This window comes from Choristoneura fumiferana, chromosome 5 (genome assembly GCF_025370935.1).
Source record: "Choristoneura fumiferana chromosome 5, NRCan_CFum_1, whole genome shotgun sequence".
Lineage (NCBI taxonomy): Eukaryota > Metazoa > Arthropoda > Insecta > Lepidoptera > Tortricidae > Choristoneura > Choristoneura fumiferana.
The window spans coordinates 7,003,668-7,027,098 of record NC_133476.1 but is presented as its reverse complement, the minus strand read 5'-3'; the positions used below and the strand labels follow the sequence as shown (position 1 = coordinate 7,027,098).

General features: G+C 36.2%; 2 protein-coding genes across 2 annotated transcripts; both read right to left on the bottom strand.

Moving 5' to 3' along the window:
• Positions 1-7,048: 7,048 nt before the first annotated feature.
• On the bottom strand, positions 7,049-19,681 carry LOC141428008 (syntaxin-1A-like). Its single transcript, XM_074087665.1, has 11 exons — positions 18,521-19,681; positions 18,284-18,317; positions 17,275-17,370; positions 16,835-16,934; positions 13,739-13,813; positions 12,792-12,861; positions 11,554-11,788; positions 10,753-10,890; positions 9,867-9,977; positions 9,292-9,373; positions 7,049-8,419 (listed from the first exon to the last, which is right to left on the bottom strand). The coding sequence occupies exons 2-11, from the start codon at positions 18,314-18,316 to the stop codon at positions 8,406-8,408; spliced, it is 954 nt and encodes a 317-aa protein (XP_073943766.1). The 5' UTR covers position 18,317; positions 18,521-19,681; the 3' UTR covers positions 7,049-8,405.
• Positions 19,682-19,763: 82 nt separating this feature from the next.
• Positions 19,764-23,072, bottom strand: Polr2J (DNA-directed RNA polymerase II subunit RPB11). The gene is made up of 4 exons (XM_074087673.1): positions 22,815-23,072; positions 22,640-22,729; positions 22,070-22,244; positions 19,764-19,855 (listed from the first exon to the last, which is right to left on the bottom strand). Exons 1-4 carry the CDS (start codon positions 22,865-22,867, stop codon positions 19,820-19,822), a joined length of 354 nt encoding a protein of 117 aa, XP_073943774.1. The 5' UTR covers positions 22,868-23,072; the 3' UTR covers positions 19,764-19,819.
• Positions 23,073-23,431: the final 359 nt, after the last annotated feature.

Below are 23,431 nucleotides of genomic sequence, written 5' to 3'. Positions count from 1 at the left end.
AGTTCAAAACCTACTTGTACGCGATATTTAAAATAATAGTGATTTTTGAAATCTATCATTTTAATTCATAAATCCTCTAAGGTAATTTCATTGTATGACCGTTCCTTGTCCTTTTTTTTTATTCGACTGGATGACAAACGAGCAAGTGGGTCTCCTGATGGTAACTAAGAGATCACCACCCGCCATAAACATCAGAAACACCAGGGATATTGCAGATGCGTTGCCACTCTAAAGGCTTAAGATGAATACCTCAAGTGCCAGTAATTTCACCGGCTGCCTTTATTACCTGTCACACAATTCCTTCCAAAGACCTTTCGTATGATTGATGATTAATAAATTGTTCACTTCTCATGCTGTTGAAATGTAACTTTAGTCTCTGCATATTGGGACTAAAGCTCCTCATTAATCTCCAGGGATTAAAGTAGTTTTTTTTATTTACGTTAGGAACCCCTAAAATAGCTCGTTTTATGCTATTGTTCTACAATCTACTATTTCAAAACAACAACAACAAGTTGCTCAACTGACACTCGCCGGATCTCAGACTACCACCGCCATTCGTTTTTCGTGTGTCGCATCATCCCGACTGCTCGTGTAAAAATCAACTTAAATCTATTAATCCGCAACTTTTTGCTAATTTAATATCTCAAAATGGGTAAAATCATGATGATATCTTAATGACATCATGATGATATCTTAATTCATTATAATCATACATTAGCTAATACCTACAAAAATACTGACATTTTTTCTAATAAATCTTAACTACTTATATTACATATCCAAATTTCATTCAATCTGCTCACACTTTAATTACGAAAATGAATTAAAAACCAACTATATTTTTTTAACGATGTCCTGTCTGTTTTCTTCTGCGCTCTATAGGAACCCTACAGGAGTTTAACGCCATCTACCGGCAGGCGTGTTGATGTCTGATCGCGGTCGCTAGCCGAATGCAAATAGTTAAGCTTCTCGCCGCTCACTTATGAATAGCGCTGGGAGCAAGTAGGCGGAGCCAAAATCCCGAATCCTCAAGGGCATTTTGGTGTTGACAGCGTCTTAAGTTCGAAAATTCTAATGATCGAAATTTGACGTGGATCCTGCTTATGACGCTAAAGTCGGATTTGTATTTATCTGTCGTGTCGTGTCGTGACGCATATATGTAGTTAATTTAACCGATATCTATATCTATAAGTATCCAAATTTAAGCTAATGCTACCAGCCGTTAAAGCATGATTGAGTAACAAACATCAAGATATACAAACTTTCGCATATATAATATTAGTAGGATGTGATCTAGCCCCTAAGCTCCTTCTCTCTCACTCGAACTTAAAGGAAGATGGATATCTTGTATGGCCAAGGAGTGTGCCCAGCTCTAAAACCTGGCTATCGCGTCACTGCATATCTCTAAAATAGCAGCGCTTAGCGTCAACAATCCTACCGGTGTGAAGTTAGCGGCCAAAAGTTAGCTGCCGATTATAACCCAACCAAATTAAGAAGTTTGTTATTATTTGCATTTGTGTGTTCATAAAAGTGACAAAAACACGATAACTAGCTTATATTCAGGGAGAAGTATTCAACCTGAACGTCTGGTGAAGCAAGAAAATTATTGCCAGCTACACCATATGAAAAAAAAAACACCAACATGGAAATGAGAACCTCTTCAAATCTTTCCAAAAAACACTGGACACTAAAAGCTTTCTATAAAAGCTGCAACTGTTAACTAACCTCATCTAGTCTAGGAACCACATCCGATTTGGAAACGGGAACTCTCCGTTTTTTGTGCATGTTATTACGCACGTGAGAGCTTTCGATCAATGCTTCAAATGTCCAGTAACCTCGTTTCGTTTTGATGAAAAGGTAGAATTAAAGTTAGCGGCCGAAAAAAAAACAACTAAAATAAAAATAAACATTGATTGGAAAACGCCTTCCTCCTAGATATTATATTAATATCTGGAAAGATATTATATATTAATATGATTATGCATTTCAAAAGCTTCGATCAAATGCGAAACTATACCATAACCAACATCTAGTACGGGAGCTACGCGAATAAAAGTAGGGCCGAAAATGTATGCAGTAATATGAAAAACGACCAACTTAATGCGAACTTCTTTAAATCTTTCCATATTATAATACTGAATACTAAAAGCTTTCGATACAAGCTGCAAGAGTTAAGTAACCTTATCTAGTTTAGGAGCCACACCCGATTTGAAAAAAAGCGGCGTATTTATTTTTGTAATAAAATGTAAATAACAATATGTTGGAAATGCGAACCTCTCCAGTTTTTTCTGGCATATTATTACGCACGCTGAGAGCTTTCGATGAATGCTTCAAATGTCCACTAATCTCGTTTTGTTTTGAAGAAAGGTAGAATTAAAGTTAGCGACCGAAAAAAAAACTAACAATTTGAAAACGCGTTTCATCCAGAAATTTTAATAAGATGATTATGCATTTAAAAAGCTTTCAATCAAATCCGAAACTGCCTATAACCAACGTCTAGTACGGGAACTACGACCGAATAAAAGTAGGCGTAGTGCGTAATAATATGCCAGAAAAAACTGAAGAGGTTCGCATTTCTAACAAGTTGTTATTCTCATTTTATTACAAAAAAAAAAAAACGCCAGTTTCTTTAAATCGGGTGTGGCTCCTAAACTAGATGAGGTTAGTAAATTCTTGCAGCTTTGTATCCGTATTATAATATGGAAAGACTTAAAGAGGTACCATTTCCAAGTTAGTCGTTTTGTCATATTACTGCAAAATTTTTCGGCCGCCTACTTTTATTCGGGCGTAACTCCCGTACTAGGCTTTGGTTATGGGCAGTTTCAGATTTGATGGAAATATTTTCAAATGCATAATCGTATTAATAAAATATCTGGAAGGAACACGTTATCTAATCAATGTTTTTTTTATTTTGTTGTGATTATTTTCGGCCGCTAACTTTAATTCTACCTTTTCTTCAAAACTAAAATGAGGTTACTGGACACTTGAAGCGTTGATCGAAAGCTCTCAACGTGCGTAATAACATGCCACAAAATACTGGAGAGGTTCGTATTTGCTATTTGAACATGTCGTTTTCTCATTTATAAAAAAAAATAATACACCGCTTTCATTAAATCGGGCGTGGCTCCTAGACTAGTTGAGGTTAGTTAGCAGTTGCAGCTTTAGTAGAAAGCATTTAGTATCCAGTGTTATTTTATGGAAAGACCTGAAGAGGTTCGCATTTCCATGTTGGTGTTTTTTTTTTCATTTTAGTTTCGAAGTTTTATATGCTGCTTGTTTTAATCTGGTGTAGCTGGCAATAATTCTCTTTCTTCACCAGACGTTCAGGTTGAATACTTGTCCCTAAATATAAACTAGTTTGTGTCATACTAACTACTAAATATAAACTAGTTTGTATCATATATCAACTAGTGTGTGTGTTTTTGTCAGTCTTATGACCTCACAAATGCAAATAATAACTCAAAACTTCTTAATTGGTTGGGTTATAATCGGCCGCTAACTTTTGGCCGCTTACTTCACACGGTATCTGGTAGTAACATCTTGGTAAAGCAGCCAGGAGCGTCTCCTAGAAGGGAACTCCTCAGTGATTAATGACATCGATTTGAAATTTGGTGCGGAAGTGTTGTTTAGATAACAATGTTACATTACAGTCAACCAAAAGTAATCAGGAAAAAAAACTAAAACTTATTAGGTAGGTATCTCGTCTTTTGCCATGGGATAGGCATAAAATCTCGAAATCAAGCGCTAGACTTAAATTCATCAAATTTTGCACAGCTGTTTTTAATACAAAGTCAATGATAACTATGATGTAACGCGGGATTCCCATGAGAATTTAGCAAAATCTAAAATCAATTAAAACTGTCAGATTACGCGAGCGAAGCCGTAGGTAATATAAACAAACGAACGCTGCCAGCCGGCTCCCAAGCACCCGATGTACTCTTCCCCGCGCTCGCCATTCGCGCGAAGTACGTTTCGTGGTGATTGTTTTTTTTCTTATTAATGAGAATCCGTGGATGAAAATGACACAAAATGAATAATGTTTTTTTACACCGTTAATAATCAAAACACGTAAACTCTAAGGCAACTTGAATTTTCTTTTGTGGGTTGCACAGGGTATTGTATTCGAAAAAAAAATATCTATAAATATCGTGGATGAGACCTGACACATGAGTAGGTACATGCTTTTAAATTAAACTCGATACCTCCACGCGTTCCCGTCACACGAATGGACCGACGGACAAGAAAGGGTTCCGTTTTTTTCCTTTTGAGATATACCTACTGAGCTGTCAACGTTGCATTTTTGTTAGTTTTTCAAGATTATTCCATAAAAATTGAATGAATATTAAAAATGTGGTCTGATAGAACTCTTCTTAATATGTAAGTATATGTGTACTAAAATTATTCGTGATAGACTTTTATATTCTTTATCGTCCATCACGAATAATTATTGGAGTAGACACATTAACTTATATATTAAGAAGAGTTCTATCAGACCACATTTTTAATTTTCATTAAATTTTTATGGAATAATCGGGAAAAACTAACAAAAATGCAACGTTGCCAGCTCAGCAGGTATAAACGCTTTAATAAATCCATGCATCAAAACGTCATCGCTCACGGTTGTTACTATGGCAATCAAATTCCAGATAAAGATGTCATAAATCGCAGTAATACTCGTACCTCCTATACCTAGTGCCAACCACGAAGACGCGTGATTTTGTCAAAATTAGACGACGGACTTTGGAATAAGAACCACGGCACACGTCATCGTGATTCGTGAATGACTCTACTTATACCTATTATTTTATGGGCTTCCTGTGGATATTTGACACGGTTAACGAATGTTTGTGATAATTTCGGTTACGGATATTAGGTTTTTAAGGTACTTATTGCAATGTTAAAGTAGGTAGGGGGTCATCCATAAATTACGTCACACCTTTAGGGGGAAGGGGGGTCAGGCGGTTTGTGACACAGAAACAAAATAAGTAATTGCAAATTACATACATAGCTATATGTGAGACAAGGTAACTGTCCGAATCAAAATAAACTTACGATTTATTTTACCCAGACATATCCACTCACTTGCTGCGAATTTTGAGTAGAACTCTATTTTATCATCACCATCCCAGCCTATATACGTCCCACTGCTGGGCACAGGCCTCCTCTCAGGATGAGAGGGCTTGGGCCGTAGTTCCCACGCAGGCCCAGTGCGGATTGGGAACCTCACACACACACACCATTGAATTGCTTCGAAGGTTTGTGCAGGTTTCCTCACGATGTTTTCCTTCACCGTAAAGCTCGTGGTAAATTTCAAATGTAATCCCGCACATGAATTTTGAAAACCTCAGAGGCGCGAACTCTATTATGTAACAAAATAAAATAAGAGCGTTTACAAGTAGCTCTAGTTTAGTTACCAAAAGCAATTGAGTGGCTAAAAACAATTGAGTAGGTAGGCTCTTAAGCGATAAGGCCGCCTATTGCTTACCTTGTAGGTAATCTTTCTCTCATTATGTACCGGTTTCTGTATCGCTTACTATTTATGGTGTACCATCAGCCAAATAAGTGGTTTATGAATTTTTAAACAAGTTCCTATCTAATGAATATGTCATTAAAGTCGAACTTTCAAATTGACAGTCACTATAAGCATTATTGTTTTATAACATGCAAACGATTATTAACTTTAGGGTGGTAGACCACATATTTGGCTGATGCTACAATAAAGAGTCATAAAGAGTCGTTGTATTGTATTGTAGGTCCCTAATTTACAAGGTATTTCATCTAATTACGTACTCGTAAATGTAGTTTGGCTATAGGTCAGGGTCACGTCTCGCGCGCGACGGCGGCGGGTTTCCGCCGGGCTCCCGGCATTGTTTAGCGATGTAAGCGCTTCATCGACGCTTTCTACCGTCCAGCATATCATATTATGTGCGTCCAGCTCAAGCGCTTCTCGCGCATCCTCGCTCTAAATCACCGGGCACCCAGTTTCCTTGGTCTGCACCGATGTATCCAAAGCATCTCAATTTAATAATCAAGAGACGTTAAGAGCCCTTTCACAGCACAGTAGAATCCGGTTATAACGACGGCCAAGGGACCGGTGATATTACGTCGTACTAAACGAACGGATGTACTTTCATGGTGGCTCATATTAAAACCAAAAATATGCATATACCTACTTACGTCGCTAAAAACGGTTGGTTGTTAAATGCGAAGTCGTACTAAGCGGACTACACTGTAGTTGTAAAGGGTCCGGCGTTGTGAATGCGAAATAAAACGTTAAATGTCTAAATAAATTGATTAAATATCGCGGTGGCGTTCGTGATTGGTATTCTTTTTTGATACGAGTTTCTACTGATTGGATTGGACTAATAATATATAGAATGCATATTTTATGACGCATCCGTTTGGATTTATGCTCTAGTTAGTCAATTCAGAAATTGAAGCGATATTCTATCACAATTTAAAAAAACGGCCAATAGCGTGTCGGACAGGACCAATATAGGGTTCCGTAGCCATCACGAACAAATCAAGTAACTCAGTACTAAGTACTTAATACCATCATGTTTTATTTTTCAAAATTTTTTCCACCCAACAGTTGAGATTTTAGAGGGAGGGAAGCTCGATTTTAATGAAAATTTGCACTTTAAAGTTAATATTTTTCGCAAAAAGATCACTGAATCGAAAAATCGTCTTGACTACCCCCCAATGGTTTTAAAAGACCTATTCCACAATACCCCACACTCCACTATAGGGTAAGTCGAAAAAAAAAATCACCCCCACTTCGTCTATATATGGGAGATACCCTAAAATTTTATTTTTTTATATTTTACCTCTTCGTCGGCGTGATATGGATATGTATATTAGCCGCGCATGGAGAGACAGACAGACATTACCGGCTTTAAACAATACGGCCTAGTTGACGACGGTACGGGCGTAGTTGACGCGCGACGGGTACCTATATTCTCTGTTATATGAGTAATATTCGTGACCGGGCGTTAAGGTGTGTTAATGCAAGTAAACAATTATTTTTCAGCAACAAAATATATTTCTCGCAATAATTATCATACAGTAACGAGATCGAAAGCTTTTACAACGTGGCCGTACCATCGGGCGAACGAGAGAGACTTGTTCCTTAAAGACTGTACCAGAGTACCCGCCGAAGTAGGTAAGTACGAGAGAAACAGTATGAATTAAGCCCCATTTAGACGATGCGGGACCTTGCATGCAAGTTTCACTACATTGCGGTATTTGTTTGATCAACTGAATTCATTGTCCCTAAACAGTCTGCGATGTAACGCAGCTTGCATGGTCTAAATGGGGCTTTACTTTGTTCAAGATTTTTTTTTTTCTTTTTTGTATCGACGTCTCGGATAGCAGATAGATGTACTAAGAAAGCTAAGTAGGTACCTACATCTTTTTTTAATAGTTGTTAGCATTGCTAACTTGCTAAACTGCTAACTGAGCAATAATTATATAGTAATTACTAAGTACCTATTGCTTATTTTATTTATAAAAAATTTAGGACGGAATCCCGCCCGGCCCATACTGGGCATCCTGTAAACGTAACATCAAAACATAACGATCCTCAAACCTAAATTTTATCACAGTAGGATAGTTAAATTAATTTAAGTATATTATTTAAAAGGTCCTACTGTACAATAAAGTGCATAATGGTTTTCCATCATATTTTGCCGGAAAAGTTCATGCTGCTCTCTTAATTATACTAGCTTCAGTACAGCCGTTTTGACATTTGACACTAAATAATAGTTCCATATTAATGGACCACTTTGGGTCCGTACATTTTGGAAGAGAAGGTACATTGACACAATTTTTTGAAAACGCCCAAATAAATTATTCACTACGAGTATATCTGTAGGTACCTAAGTACAAATATTGATTCGAACAGGAAACAGCTTAGGTACAATAAATTCAAATATTATCTATTACAAATTAAATGACAGCTAAGAATTATATAAAAATAATATAAACTACGGAGTCCTAAGAAAGCATATAAATAAACAAATATCAAGGTACACATACGAGTATGCATAGGTACTTTACTTCGTAGGTATGGTCCACCATTTTGATTCCTAGGCCACACACAGATGACATTCAACGTCATTCGATTAATAATGTTATAGAAAAAGAAAATTATTTACTAAGATAAGGTTCCCTGGTGGCCCAGGACCAGGAATCAATTGGTTGACTGTACATATTGCGAATCAGAAGCTATATACTAATACAGTAACAATTCATAATTTGATAATCCTAAGCAACAATTATATTTATCATATCACACATTTGAAAGTTTAAAACAATTTATACAATTGCAATGAACATCATTCATTATTGCTAAGGCGACGGCGCCGGCGCGATATGCTTGGTCCGGCGGCGACTTTTTCTTTGCTTCACCATAATAACCCTAAAACATACGAATCACTAGGTCTTGGGTATGTCAATTTAATTTCTTTGGTCTATTTCGTTTAATATTTTTTTTATTTATTTTTCGAAATCCTCATTACTTCTATAACTCGGTCTTGAACCTCATTAAAATATTTACAACCAATACATTTCTTAAAACTTTCAGCTTATTTAAAAAAAATACATTATAATTATTAACGATTTCCCGTTATTGGCTATTAACAGAAATACACTATTTAAGTTGACTCCCCATGGAAATCAATTTTCGAAAAATAAACTAAATAAATAAGTACCTATTATAAGTGATGGTTTTAATTGCTCTATATAAATAAATGAAAACACAACAAGTGCACTTTCCGCGTGACGGATTGCTACAAAGTCAAAAAGACAATTGTCATTTTCTACAACACTTCCGATTTCCCCCGAAACGCGATGGTTTTTCTAAGAGCTCACGAGCTCACGGATTGTAGTCCGTTTGACGTTTGTCTTGCTGGCACAGTCCCAAACGTGAAAGAAATAAATATCAAACACACAATACCTAAATACTAACGCCATTAAACGATATTTCACCCGTCGGAAAAACCTATTCTTATTAAATAGAAGTGGCTTGTCAGCGTGACTGATATATAATATTCATGCCAAATTACAGCTTTCTAGTACTAACGGTCTCTGAGCTTAGCCGCGGACAGACAGACGGACAGACATATCGAAACTATACGGGTTCCTAGTTGACTATGGAACCACAATACAAGCAATTGTATTGTGACGGAATCCTTAAAAGGTAGATTCTTATTAACTAGAAGTGGCTAGTAAAGGTGCGTCGACCGCAGCTAGGAGTCAACATTCTCTTGCACATCCTAAGTGGATGTTTACCTGAAGGTAGTATCCAGGAAGATATGTAGCTCACCACAGCGAGCCCCACAATCAGCACGCACACTAGCATCATGATCTTCTTCTGTTGATGTGACGAGCATGCAATAATACATAAAGTTTGTATAACGAATAGGTTCGTGGTTAGAGAACCTGACTACGAAGCTTGAGGTCCCGGGTCTGGTTGTTCTCGGGTCTTGGATGTTTAATATGTATTTAAGTATGTATTTATCTATATAAGTATGTTTTATGCTTTGCTTAGTTTGGTTGAGAGGTCAATTGGTGTCAAGTACCCCATGATATTTGAAATTAATTAAAAAATTAAATTAAATAATAATAACTTTAACCTCGTGCCTCCCAAATGTGCAATAGAATGTGCATAATAAATTAAAGGGAATTACGGACTTATTACATCGTTAAAAAGTAAAATTTATTTTGTTTCTCTAATGTTTTATACAACGGCAATTTGACTTTATTCGCAAAACAATACATTGAAATTGCTTTGATAAAGCTTTTTTTTAATCTTTACGAGTCTATGTGTGTATGAGCCATTTTGCTGATACTGCAATGGAACTTACCCGTCGAGCTTTGCTCTGATATTCTATGGCTTTCTTTGTATCGACAAGGGCCTCTTCGACGTAGTCCACGGAATTTTCTACGTGGAACTCAATTCGGTTGATCATCTCTCCCTGTACCCAAAAAAAACTTTTATTATGTCTTGGTATGGCGCTGTAAGGATAGGATTCCCAACAGGTTCCTAATTTTTTTAAGGAACTCGTCACTAAGTAATGTCGAGTGTGGCAAAGTAGGTACACTAACTACCTACCTACACCTGGTGTTGTATTCGAAGACTTATGTAACTAACTCAAAACGAAATACGCCTCCCGGTAGCTAATTATTAGCTTTCATTTGATACACATGTAGTTACAATACAACAACAAAAAAATCGCCCTCCAATTGCGGACGCCATTTTGAAATAGTATTTATTTACCCACCATATCTCACTACGACGGTTTTGACCAATATAATGATAGGTGGGCCAATCAACTTTTTTACCGACACTAATCTGTCCGCAACATTTTTCAAACAATTGCAGATTTTTGTAAGTAAACATGTTTTTTCTGTAATTTAATAGATGGTGTACATGAATACATGCCATCCTACATAAGTTCAACCTATTAAACCGTGAAATATCTTGTTGGAAGTAGGTACGATTTTTTGGTAACGCCAGAGACAATTTTGATAACGCAGGAGACGCCCAAAGTGTCGGTAAAATAGTTGATTGGCCCAGGTACGTCATGTGTTTGTTGTGTGTGATTACTTCCACTAAAACCGATGAAATCACGAGAAAACTGCTCATTGACATCGGGAGGAGCGAAAAAATGGTGACAAAGATTGGTATGAAATACACACAAAAACATTTATATTACTCTTATTATTAGTTGGGAGAATGTGTGGTGTGACCTGAGACTCGACGAGCATCGCCATGTCTATAAACATGTCATGCAGCTCGCGAATGGAAGTCTCGAGCTTCATGATGTCGGCGTGCCGCGCCTCGATGTCGGCCAGAGTCTGCTTCGCTTGCTGCGTGTCCATTATGATCTGAAATTTCATTATATTTATTTCTGTAAATTTGTTGTTATACACCTGGACTTCCGTGGAGTCGCAAGTGCCTATGAGCGGAGGAGATTGCTTACCATCAGGTAACCCTTTTCGCTCAGGACTAAAAGTGTTAAGAGGGATTGCATCCTGTTTGTATCGAGGCTTATTTATTCTGACAATGAGTATCCGAATGCTGAGGGAAGCACCAAAAGAACGTGTCGCGGTCAGATGGTTAAAAAAGGCATGATATAACCACCAGAGGAACCGTAATATATTAATAATATTAATACGATCTACCAATATAAATAGTTACCTGTACAACTATTTTGCAAGAATATTCCACCGAATGAGTTATGTGCGGAGTGGCAGGACGCTGTCGCGTTTTAACAGATGCAGTATACCAGCTTTGTTATTTTGAATATTATTCCAACATTCTTAAAATTCTTCATTCAATAAACAATTTGTGCTTTATAAAGTACATTATGCTGTTATTCTTTTGGGTTAATTTTTTCTTTATAAAGTAGGTACGCGAGGGCCCACGAAGATTATATAAAACACTATGTATCACAGATTCAACCAAATATTACTGCGATATACCTGCGCCCATAAATAAGTACCTACCTACTTACTCGTTCTCGTTGCATGTATAAATCGAATGCTTACCCCTTGAGTGAAGACGGCGGGATTATCTTGTTCGAGAAGATTATCCAGATCTTGGTCGGTGATGTTCTGGCCGGTCAGCTCGAGCTGCCGGAGCAACCGGTCTTTGTGCCGGTCCCGGTAGTCGGCTTGCGCGCGGTTATACTCCGTCATCACCTCGACGAACTGGTGCGAGAGGGTCGTGTGCTGTGTCTTCTTCATCCTGAGGTACGCTGACTCATATTTGGCCTTGGCCATACTGGCAGAAAATTACAGTACTTATTACGAGTATATAGGTACTTACTCAATACTTTTGTGACCTATGTAATTTCAATTTGTCCTCTGCTATAGGACTTACATATAATATGGAACTGAGATTGCATGAGTTTTGACTCGTGTTCCTCAATGTTCTAGCGGAGAAATTAAAATTACACTAGAGTTTTTTCATCCACACTTAAGTAGGATGTCATATTACTGGGTGTTGTCTGTGACAGATGTAATGAATTGTACAGTCGAGTTTGTAAACTTGTGAGCAAAATTTAGATCAAAAATTACTGAAAACTACTCTATTGTTAACGGCGTAGAAGCGTGTTCAGATATTTTTGATCAAAATTTTGCTCATAAGTTTATGAACTCGACTGTACCTACCTATAGGTATTTTATCTCCTCACTATATCGCACCAGCAATGTACACACAAGGCAAAACAAAAACGAAACGCCTTACAACTGACAGGCGAAATATACATGTAGGTATCTATTCAACTGTGAAGTTTAACTAGACTGGCTATAGGTAGAGTCATTCACGATGACGCGTGCCGTGGTTCTTATTACAATGTCATTAATGGCTAATTTTGACAAAATCACGCGCCTTCGTGAATGGCACTAGGTATAAAGGCTATTGTCTTCGAAATTGAGGACTATGGCACATTGATATCTTATAATAACGACAGCATGGCATACCTATAAAAGTCGATTTAATTTATCGTTCATTATTACAGGCAACACCCGCGTACCCGACATGATGCGAGTAAATAGCGAATTAGCGAAATAGCTTATTAGGGCGAACAAACTGAAGCTAAACTCCTGGTATTATCTGTATAAAAACGGCACTAAGCGACATAAAAAAGCATATAACAATGTACGATGAAGTCAATGAGTCTAGAATTTGAATACAATACTTATCATAATTAAAAAAAAAAAACTAATGGTAAATAACTCCAGAACGAAATGTACGAAAACTATAATCACTGCCAATTTTGTACCCATCTGCCCCCATCCGCGAGGGTCTGTTCGACAGCTCCTCTTGTTCCTGTTCGATGCTCTGCTCTATGTCTGTGGATGCATCGTACAGATAGGTAGGTAGTGCCAAGGTAGAAGTGAATGATTACACACACAATTATAAAGAACTGATTGCACAAAAGGAGAATGAATGAAACGAATAAGTAAATGTCAAAATCCTGTGTGCGTGACTTCAGCTGGTGGCACTACCTATAATAGGACCTATAAATTCACGGCGAAAAGATCCGCGAAACGTCGAGAAGCGAGAATGTGATGAATCTCTTGATTTCTCGTTCTCAGATAATTTGATCGAGGAGCAGATTTTTTGACGTTTATGGATTTCATGAGCGAAAAAGTGAGAACGAAGTCGCGAAAAGTCTCGGTGAAAGTTATCGCTGTGAGTCTCTAGGTCCTAGGAGCTATAAGGATTTTAGTATTTAATTTAGTCAACGGATATCTACAAGACATACATACAGTCTGCAGGGGCTCTGAGAACACACGGAACTAGCAAAGTAGAAATTTTGTCTCTAAATTATGAGCCCATTTTGTGATCATACATATATACCTAACCTAACCATTGAATAGAGCGCATAGTAGGATGGTTTCCTGTTTTTGATAAAACCTGTTAACTCGAACTTTAGAGGTAAATAACTTGTTGTTGTGCTGCTGCATAAGTAGCGTAGTAGAAATAAGCAACCTGAGATATGTATGCATAGGAAAAATTCGTGTCTAAATTCCTGTCCAGCGGTGGTGTAGGGGTTATAGCACGCAGCACGGATTGCTGAGGACCTGGGTTCGATTCCCAGCGCTGGTCTCTTTTTCTGGTTTTTCTGTGCATCCATGTCTCAGTTTGTATTTTCGAACTTGTTATCGTTCTGTTGTGTGCTGATGACCAAAGGCTAAAGTAACAAATAAACATTCTTCAACTTACGTTTTAACTTTCCTCTGATTTTGTTGGTAGTTTTCTTAATATCGGCCATGAGGTCTTCCAATTCATCCTTAGTCTCTGAAATAGCATTGTTCAACCATGTTATGAACAGTAGGCAGGTACTTATAAGTACAGTTAGCGTAAACTTATGTTTTACTATTTTCAAGTTATGGAGCTGTCAAGGTAACACTTTTCTATTTTCAAGAGCGTTAGTGTGGTCGGAATCCGATATAAAGGGCCTGTATTACAGGGCGTATGCCAGGTCAATTAAGTAACCCTCATTCCGTCAGCAATATTTTTTTAATTAAGAACAGTAGGCAATTCTGTTACTGTTTGGTAAGGTTCACTGTTTTGTTTACCTATATTTTTTAACGTTATCTTATTGAGTAAGTAAAAAAATGTAGGTACCTACCCAACCGACTTATGCGTTTTCTATTAAAATACTATGTATTTTCGATCAGATGCTACCAGATGTTAGACTAACATATATGTTATGTACGGTTGTGTTGGTCTGAAGATGAGCTGTGGTTGAGTTCGAAACGCGTGAGTTTCGAGTGGTGGTAGTGATTGATGGATTTGTGTGATTTGTGTGTGTTCTTACAGTGTGGAGGTGGAGGAGCTGCATGAACACGCATATTTTTCATAAACTGGGGTGAGCAAAGAAATTATTTTAGTTCATTTCTAATAATACTCTGTTACTACGGCAGGCGAAAAAATCGGTCAAGTGCGAGTGCGGGCGACTCGCGCATGAAGGGTTCCGCACCTCCGTACAATGTTTTAAAAACTAATAGTTCAGTAATAATTTTCTGTATAAAAATTTAATACAAGCTTTTTTACTGGCGGTGCTTTTCGACCATGGTTACCACGGTCGTGTCGTTTTATTACAGAGTTCCTATGGCCAACATCTAACTTCATCATCAGATTAACTCTACGTCATAATAATTTGCATTGTCATCGGTTATTACGTTATCGGTTATCGGGTATTACGGTTACTTATTATGAATTAGTGAATAAATCTTTAACTTGATTTTAAATTTTGACCTTGTAGATAAATAGTGTTACTTAGTATGAATTATAACGGACATTTTTTAGTGTAAAAAACATTAAATACAGCGGCTGTGAGTGCTTTATTGAAGTTGGCTTTTGTGAAGTGTGTGTAGTGTGTGTCGGAGGTTTGTGGATCATAAATAAATTTTTATTTAGTCTTAATGCTGCACAAAAAAAATAAACCACGGTCTTAGAGACAATTATTATAATTATCGAAGGTTTTATAAAATAGCACTAATAAAATCGCATATTAAAAAGTAGTTAAACATTAAACAACATAGGGTTCATGGGCGCTGCCCCTAGCAACTGACGGCCGTCATCTTGGCAGCCTAGCAATCAAAAACCGCTGAATGAAACACGTTTCTTGTATGACGACTCCCTTTAATTTGTAACTTTATTTTATTTTTAGTATTTGTTTTCGCGGCCACTGTATAATAATCTGTGAAAATTTCAAGTGCCTAGCTATTACGGCCAAGAGATAGAGCCCTGTGACAGACGGACAGACAGACAGACAGACAGACAGACAGCGGAGTCTCAGTAATAGGGTTCCGTTCCGATGACACCCTTTGGGTACGAAACCCTAAAAACGAACATTGTAGAAGTATATATATTTTATCCGGTGCACTTTTTTATCATTTGCTCTTAGTACAAACTTTCAAAATATGGGCTATTAGTGGTCACTCGAAGACAATAAATCTTGTTGTAGGTAGGTATTGTAGTGGACAGACGGTCCACTATCCTAACAATATTCTATTATTACTAAGCAAAACACTTCTTTATGATCTTTTCATTTTATATGTATTTCCAAATCAACTCGGTACGTTGGCAGCTCGGATACAAGTATTCTGTTCATACCTATATTCTTTGCTTCTGTTTAACACCCTTGCGTCCGTTCCATATTATTATTCAAAAATGGAACTATGCTGCCAGTATCAAATCAACGGACGCAAGAGGTTAGTACAGTATCATGTTTTAGAATGACGTTGATTGTTTTTTCGCCTGCCGTAGAAACAGAGTACTCGTATAAACTCCTCAGGAATATTACACCTATTAGCAGATGATTTGGTTAGTTCAACTGGACATCCCTGTAATATTTCAATGTTTCGATAGATTGTAAAATGTTCAAAGTGTACCTACCGTGTCAAAGGCACTTTGAATCAAAAATTCAGATGAAAAACTTTTGCAGAGGTGTTCAGTCTAACCATAGAGTTTAAATAACTATAAAATAACCTAAGGCTAGGCATAACGGTATACCGCATGTGTAGAATCTGTAAGTTTCCCTTAGTGTGCCCTTAGGCACTTAAAATTTGGATAGAGTTCATTGGTATTATGCCTATACCTATAAATGACTATAATTAACAAAAAATACACCCACCAAAAATAAGCTATTTTATTAATAAATATTTTTTAGGAATGCCGGGAAAACGGGTACATATTAGTCAGGGTGGCGCGTCATCGCTGTCTGCCTCCGGCGCCGCGGCGGCGCCACTCTTGGCGCCGAAACGTCTCCCCCCTTCCCTCATTTCGTTCCACCTACATAACACAAGATGTGTTCACTATCATGTGACCTTCGATTTTTTAGCATTCGGGGCTTTCGCATAACTAAATAAGTATATTATTTCTGTATCGCGAATATCATAAAGTAAGTATTCAGTTTACATTTACAACAACCCTTTTTTAGGGTTCCGTAGTCCTAAAAGGAACCCTTATAGTTTCGCCAAGTCCGTCTGTCCGTGGCTTCGCTCGTTTAGAGATTGTTAGTGCAAGGTCTACTGCAGCAACGTCGTACGCCGACAAAAAATTGGGAATTTTTTTTTTTCGATTAAACCTATGGTAGCATATTGTTGGATAAGTCTTTCAAAAATGTTTTGTTCAGACTGTAGGGGATACTTCTCCTCCAAAAGCTAAACTGTATAGTAAGCGCTCTGCATAAAAAGACACCTGAGTCTTACAATCTCAACTAAAAACGAAAATTACTGTGTAATCTAATCAATCGTTAATTAGGTATATTATAAACACAGTCAGAACTATGTATTAAAACTATGCACCTACTTTTATCTGGTACTCCTGCTGACAGGATGGCGCTCTGCTTCAATTTAACCTCCTCCACGTTTTTCTGAAACTTGTCTATCATTTCTCGTATTTCCTCTACCTGCAATCAGTCAATAGTATATGCAATCGCCAGACGCTTTTAGTACTATACAAATTGTTTATGCGAATGTGCCCCACTGAGTAAATTTCTACAACTAAAGCCCAGTAATAAAGCCATCTTCCATTTCAGGGCTGCAGCTTATTAATCGCAGGCTCTCATGCAGGCAAGCCATGGGCGGAAATAGCTCCTATAGTCCTTAGTAGTGATAGTGACCTTCTGCGTATAATCGGACCAGATCGCCGTTCCTAGCGCGCTCACCATTTTAGTGTCTTTACTTCACATTTTGTAAAAAAAAAACTAAGTAAAATGTATTAATTAGTAAATATGTATTTAATCTTACCTCAGAGAGAAATTCTCTCTGTTTCAATTCGGTTTCTGTCTCTGGTTCATTGTAAAATTCGTCAGTTTCGTCTGCATCACAGTCACTTTGCGCCAGCTACAAGACCAAAACAAAATTTGAACTTAAAAAATAGGCAGATGAACAGTCCCCTCGTCATACATACATAGACACTGGATAAAATACTAGTAATCAAGACTAAAACGAAACGTGTAAAAGACACTAAATATTCAACGAATGTGGTGTCCCTTAGGGCAGTACAATTGGGTCTTTTTATTTCCTTTTTAACTGACATCAAAAAAGGAGGAGGTTCTCAATTTGGGTGTATATCTTTTTTTTATGTTTGTTACACGATAACTCCGCCAATTATGGGCCAAATTTCAAAATTATTTTTCAGTTCTAAAGGGCATACTTCCGAGGTGGTCCCATTGACACCAAGTCAGGATCTGATGATGGGATCCTAGAAAAATCGAGGGCAACCCTCTAATTTTTAAAGCCCACCTATAGCGATTTTGTCATTTTTAACACCAAGTCAAGTATTTACTTTCAGAAAGTATCATTTGGTGAACTGGACCTGATGATGAAGACCGTGGTACCGGTAGGTACCTACTCTGTTATAAAATAATATAACTATGCCGTGTTTGAGCTTAATGGAATCGTTGTGAGATGCACTTTGCCTACAAATTACTAAAAACAATAAAAAATTTTTTTTACAGACAATGGAACCGACTTCAAAAACTTTGAAAATAATTTTCTACTAGTTTGAAGTCGGTGCCTTAGCACGCGCCAGCAGGAGTGATTAAAGCCAAATACATATGTAGGTGAGGTAGACGACTATAGTTCCACTCCTGCTGGCTGTGCTGAGGCACCGACTTCAAACTAGTAGAAAATTATTTTCAAGGTTTTTGAAGTCGGTTCCATTTTTTGTTAAAAAATGTATTTTACTTTATAAGGGGGACTCGTCATTTTTCACGATATCATATAAAAATTAGGAATTTAGTTAAAAACTCACCTCCCGAAGCGCGTCTAATCTGTCCCGCGCCATGCTTGTTAAAGAATCACACACCTATTATGAATTGTTACACAATCACATTCACAGATATATTTTTTAAATATACCTTCTCTAGCATATATTTTACAACCCGTACGATTAAACTGCACGACTTTTTTCGAACATCAGCGTGATAGGTAGGTACTTATAAAGCGCAAAAAACACTAAGTCACATATTTCCGAAAAACTGCAACTTACTTGAATAGTTTATAAATGAAAAATATATTCAGTTAAAAAAAAAACAATAAGTAGTTCTGATAACCATAATGCGGTTGTTATATCCCATGTTGTATGTAGATTCATATCAGAGCATCAATTTAATATACTTGTTAGTTATATTTTTCAATAAATAGCTATGCCTATCAAGATTCTAAAGTTGTTGAAAACGACCTACTACTAAGCCGTCCTGAAGATTACTGGGAATACTGGGACAGGCGCAAGCGTAGGGAAATGGTAGAGTCCGCAGCGAAAGTAGATAAACTCAGCTTAAGTGCTAAAAATTAATAAACCGCTCTATTGTCAAGACAATAAGAGCGAAAAAGTAGCTCTTTTCAATTCCTTCGACTTTGTCTAGCAATAAAGTGACACTCTAAGTCGACCAGTCCAATTTTGAATCTTCATGTATTCGGAATTTAGATCCAGACATCTCGGCGACACAGATAGAGCAGCACAGATTTAACTTCTCCTTCTAACACAGACGTCTTCATATTATATAAGGTAGGCTCTAGTGTAGGTATGCATAGATATATAAAATACAATAAGAAATGCCTAAGGGAGGTCTGTATAGACTGATACTTACTTAGTTTGGACGATATTGTGCTGAGGTGCACACAGACAGACGGTACGTAATCTGCTCTAAAATCGCCTGAACGTTTACAATAAACAATCAAATTACTTAAATTAAAATAAAATTCCAATATTACTTAGTTTATAGGGATCTGTGTATAAACATTTATTCACATACATACTTGAAGGTTTTTGTTAAAATGTATGCACACAGCTCATAAGGGGCGTGTTGTATAAAATACCTGGCAGAATTTAACTGTAGGTAAGATAAAGCAAGGGAAGCACCAAATTATAATTTTTTCTTTTCAATGTTTAGTCATTATATTTTTATCGTGACAGTAGTCATCAATAGTAATTTAGCAAGCATAACTCGGCCGTTATATTTTGATTTATATTTATATTTTGATGTCTTTGAGTTAGGTAGGTACCTACTACCTAGCAGAATTTAACTGTAGGTAAGATAAAGCAAGGGAAGCACCAAATTATAGATATTTCTTTTCAATGTTTAGTCATTATATTTTTATTGTGACAGTAGTCATCAATAGTAATTTAGCAAGCATGCCTCGGCCGCTATATTTTGATTTATATTAATATTTTGATGTCTTTGAGTTAGGTAGGTACCTACTAACTATTTACTAAAAAATAAACTGCAAAAAAAATTTAAATATTTTTTATTTGTATTCTTAAAGTAAAGTATTAAAGCTCTTATATTTAATCTAATCCATCCTTTTTCTCCTTAATGGCTTCCTGTAACAAAAAAAATAATGTGAAATTAAAAAAATATAATTTTTGTTTTTTTTTCTTAATAAAAGTCATAACCTTGTTGGCTTTCCGGACACGTTCAGCCTTTTCATTAATCGTTCAAAAGATGCATCTGTGCAACAGAGGGTTAGTATGTTACTAATGTAATTGTTAATTAATTAACTGAAAACCAGAAAGTAGTTTGCTCACAATCGAAAGTAGAATCAATTACACTATGTTTTAAATCAGGTTGTGTTTGTGTTTTTAACTCCCTTTTTTATTGTGCCCAATCTAAAAGTTACGACTGCAACAGGCACTAGTTTAATATTTTAGAGAGGTTGCATACTATTTGATTTAATCCTGGCCGGTTTGCTGTCACTGTGTGATTTTCTTTTAAAAACGACAAAACGCAACAGACAAAAAAATCATGAGTGTAGAGTTAGAAAAAGTAGAATTACTGACTTAGCAAAACACATCAATAGCTTTTAAAATAATGAAGATATTCAGAAATAAATTCAATCAACATACTTAAAATGAAAAAATATTTTTGGGGTGTCTGAGGTTTTCAGTTATTTAATTAACACCTTAGTAACATAATATATTTACCTACTACAAGCAAACATCAACATTTTTAAAGCGGCACTTCCAATCAAATATCAGCAATTAAATAAATACCTAAATAAATATTATGGGACACTTGACACCAATTGACCTAGTCCCAAACTAAGCAAAGCTTATACTATGGATACTAGGCAACGGATAAACATACTTATATAGATAAATACATACTTAAATTAACTAAACTATTTATACATTAAATAAATAATAAATAAATAAATACATACTTATATAAATACATATCATTTAATAATATTGTAAATCTGTTTAAAAAAAAATATACCTCGTTGAGTTTCTTGCCGGATTCTTCTCAACAGAGGTTTTTCCAAACCGGTGGTAGATTTTTTTTGACATTCATAAGTGCTTGTTATAGCCTAAATTGAATAAAGATATTTTGACTTTGACTTTGACTTTGAAATACATATTAAACATCCAATTATATGCAACTTGCACAGCAGTGTTGCAAGTCAACAAATCAGAGCAATAATTATGTAGTTAAAATTGGCTTAAAAATGATTTCCAACAATTTTGTCTTAAATTTTTGTTTAAGTATAAAATGAAGACAAATTAAAAAGCCAGACATGGACAAGGCTGAATGAAAAAAAAACAGAAATCAAAAAGTTAAAGTAAAAAGTAAAATTAGGATGAAGGTTTCGCTTGTGACAAGTAAAATAACCATACAATAGGGAATAGCGAGCATTCTTTATTGTTCAAACATATCTTTTATTTGACAAACTGAGTTGTGGAAATATCTTAAATAAAATGAACATATGGATAGGCTAGAAAGAGATGAATGCATACTTCATTTGCTCAAATCTTCCATATTCAAAGAATATTGATGATTTTTTATTTAATTTGATTTCTTTTGTTAAGTTCTTAAGAGAAAATTTGTGTTCCATGCATATTGTATGGGTAATTTTACCACAGTGAAAAATTCTCCAGACAGTCATTTTGTATGGTTAACTACCATTTAACATGTTCTATCTTTTTGGTCTTCACCCATGATTGGACATATCTAACATATAGCAGCTGGTAGCCTAGCACTAGAGAGATGCATCTTGTGAAGTAAATATATAGGTTTGTTTGTATTGTGTTTAGCCAAAATTTGTGTTCAGCTCGCGAATCTGTACTACTTACCCATTATGTTAACTTAATAACCACCATACCAAAAATCTCAACCACTATTAAAATAGATATCATTCAACTCTGGGTCTCACTAAGTGTAAAGAACTGCGGTATTCCCAGCATACAAATCTCTTGTTTTTCAAGGTAGGATAGGATGATTCAAACACTAGTTGAAAGCTAGAAAACTAGGAATCTGTTGGTGTGCATGAAACTAGATTTTTTTCTAAGCTGAACTAAATTTAGTGCTATTACCATAGATAAATACTGCATATCTGTAATATACTACTTACATATTAAGTGTGTGACTTATTTGAAAGAATTTTGAAAAAAAAGGTAGAAATTGGTTATCTTTGTCAGATACCTTTGCTGAATTATCCAAAACTAGTCATGCGGATTAGCACTATTCGCAACAATATAAAACATACAAATTGAGGTGTGCAGGAATATTAGTAATGTTGTGGAATTTCAGATACTCACTTTAAATCTTTCTTCAAACAGTGACAGTTCAGACGTGAGGTCAGTGATGGCATTCATAAAAGCCTCCTGCGGGGTGTAGTCAGAGGTGGTCTGGATACGAAGAACAAACTTGTGCTCCAGTGGATGTGGCACCTTGTAACCAGCAAACAGCACTTTTGGATCTTTCAAGAGTTGGCTACGGACAGAGGAAGGTAAGGAAATTTACTACATTATGGCAGAGCACTTCATAGATTAGTTAGAAAAAAATTTTCATATAAATTATTTTTTCACAAAAGTGTAACAATAACAAGAGCAGAATTTACAAATAATAATAATGGTAATGCAATATCATAAAATTAAAAATAAAGTTAGGTAGGCACAAAAGGAGGGTTGTTGAAGTATGAATTGTAGTTCGTTAATTATGGTCCGTATCTAAACAAACTAAGCACAAACAGCACTAAGTAACGCCGTTTTTTAACTACAGTCCTTACTCACAGATCATTTAAATAAAAAACTTGTTAAGTTTAGGTTATGTTAAATAAAAACAATAATAAATATTTGTAATTGTATATAATGTTTTGACTACTTTACTGCCTGATCATGTTTCCCAAAGTGTGGTCTTCCTTATTGACAGTAAATATTGCTGCGTTTGTGACTTTAGTGTCCTCCTCTTTTTGAACTCTGAAAGAAGCCAAGTCAAATCCGAAATTTAGATATTAAAAGTGACGAAATCTAGTCACAAAAATGCGTATCAAATAGGGCTCACTTCTTCTCTCCTTCGTATAAAAGAAATGACTCGAATGTCGGTGGTGCATTCATGATTACGCGCTGTGTCCTATTCTCAACTTATTTAGTTTGTAAATCAAATTCGTCTTAATTATCAATTCACAATTACTATTATTATTTCAATTACTTTACTTTTCACGAAACAAAAACAAAACGGGCAGGCACCATACGACTGATACTCTACTCTGCTCTGACAGGATGACAGGCAGGCAGGGGCAGCTATAAAAATGTACTCTGTGAGTGAGGGCAGCAGGGCCAGTGTTACCAACTCTTAGAAAACTCGAGTCACTAGACCATAGACCTATACACCTATGGACTGGAGATACCTACAATATACGCGTGCATACCAAAAACATGTCGCATAAAATGGCGCTCAAAGATTGTGCGGAAAACAATAATGTACAACTCGGAATGTACGCGCAATAATGTACGACGTGATAATCCAAAGCATTATTACTTCCGATTATCATATCGTACATTATCATAGTGGCGCATTATCAGGGCGGTCAAAATATTGCGCGCGCTGTAATATCTATATGTGAATCCAATATAATCTGAATCCAATCGATTCGAATGAATAGACATTTTTCGCCGCGG

What these genes read in the sequence shown, in the direction of transcription:
- LOC141428008 (XM_074087665.1), bottom strand. Translation starts at nt 18,316, where the DNA reads ATGGCGCGGGACAGATTAGACGCGCTTCGGGAG. An exon ending in GATTAGACGCGCTTCGGGAG is followed by an intron (nt 17,371 to 18,283) that starts GTGAGTTTTTAA and finishes TTGGTCTTGTAG; the next exon opens with CTGGCGCAAAGTGACTGTGA. An exon ending in CCGCCGTCTTCACTCAAGGG is followed by an intron (nt 10,891 to 11,553) that starts GTAAGCATTCGA and finishes ATGAAATTTCAG; the next exon opens with ATCATAATGGACACGCAGCA.
- Polr2J (XM_074087673.1), bottom strand. Translation starts at nt 22,867, where the DNA reads ATGAATGCACCACCGACATTCGAGTCATTTCTTTTATACGAAGGAGAG. An exon ending in TTATACGAAGGAGAGAAGAA is followed by an intron (nt 22,730 to 22,814) that starts GTGAGCCCTATT and finishes GGCTTCTTTCAG; the next exon opens with AGTTCAAAAAGAGGAGGACA. An exon ending in TGTTTGAAGAAAGATTTAAA is followed by an intron (nt 19,856 to 22,069) that starts GTGAGTATCTGA and finishes TTTTTGTTACAG; the next exon opens with GAAGCCATTAAGGAGAAAAA.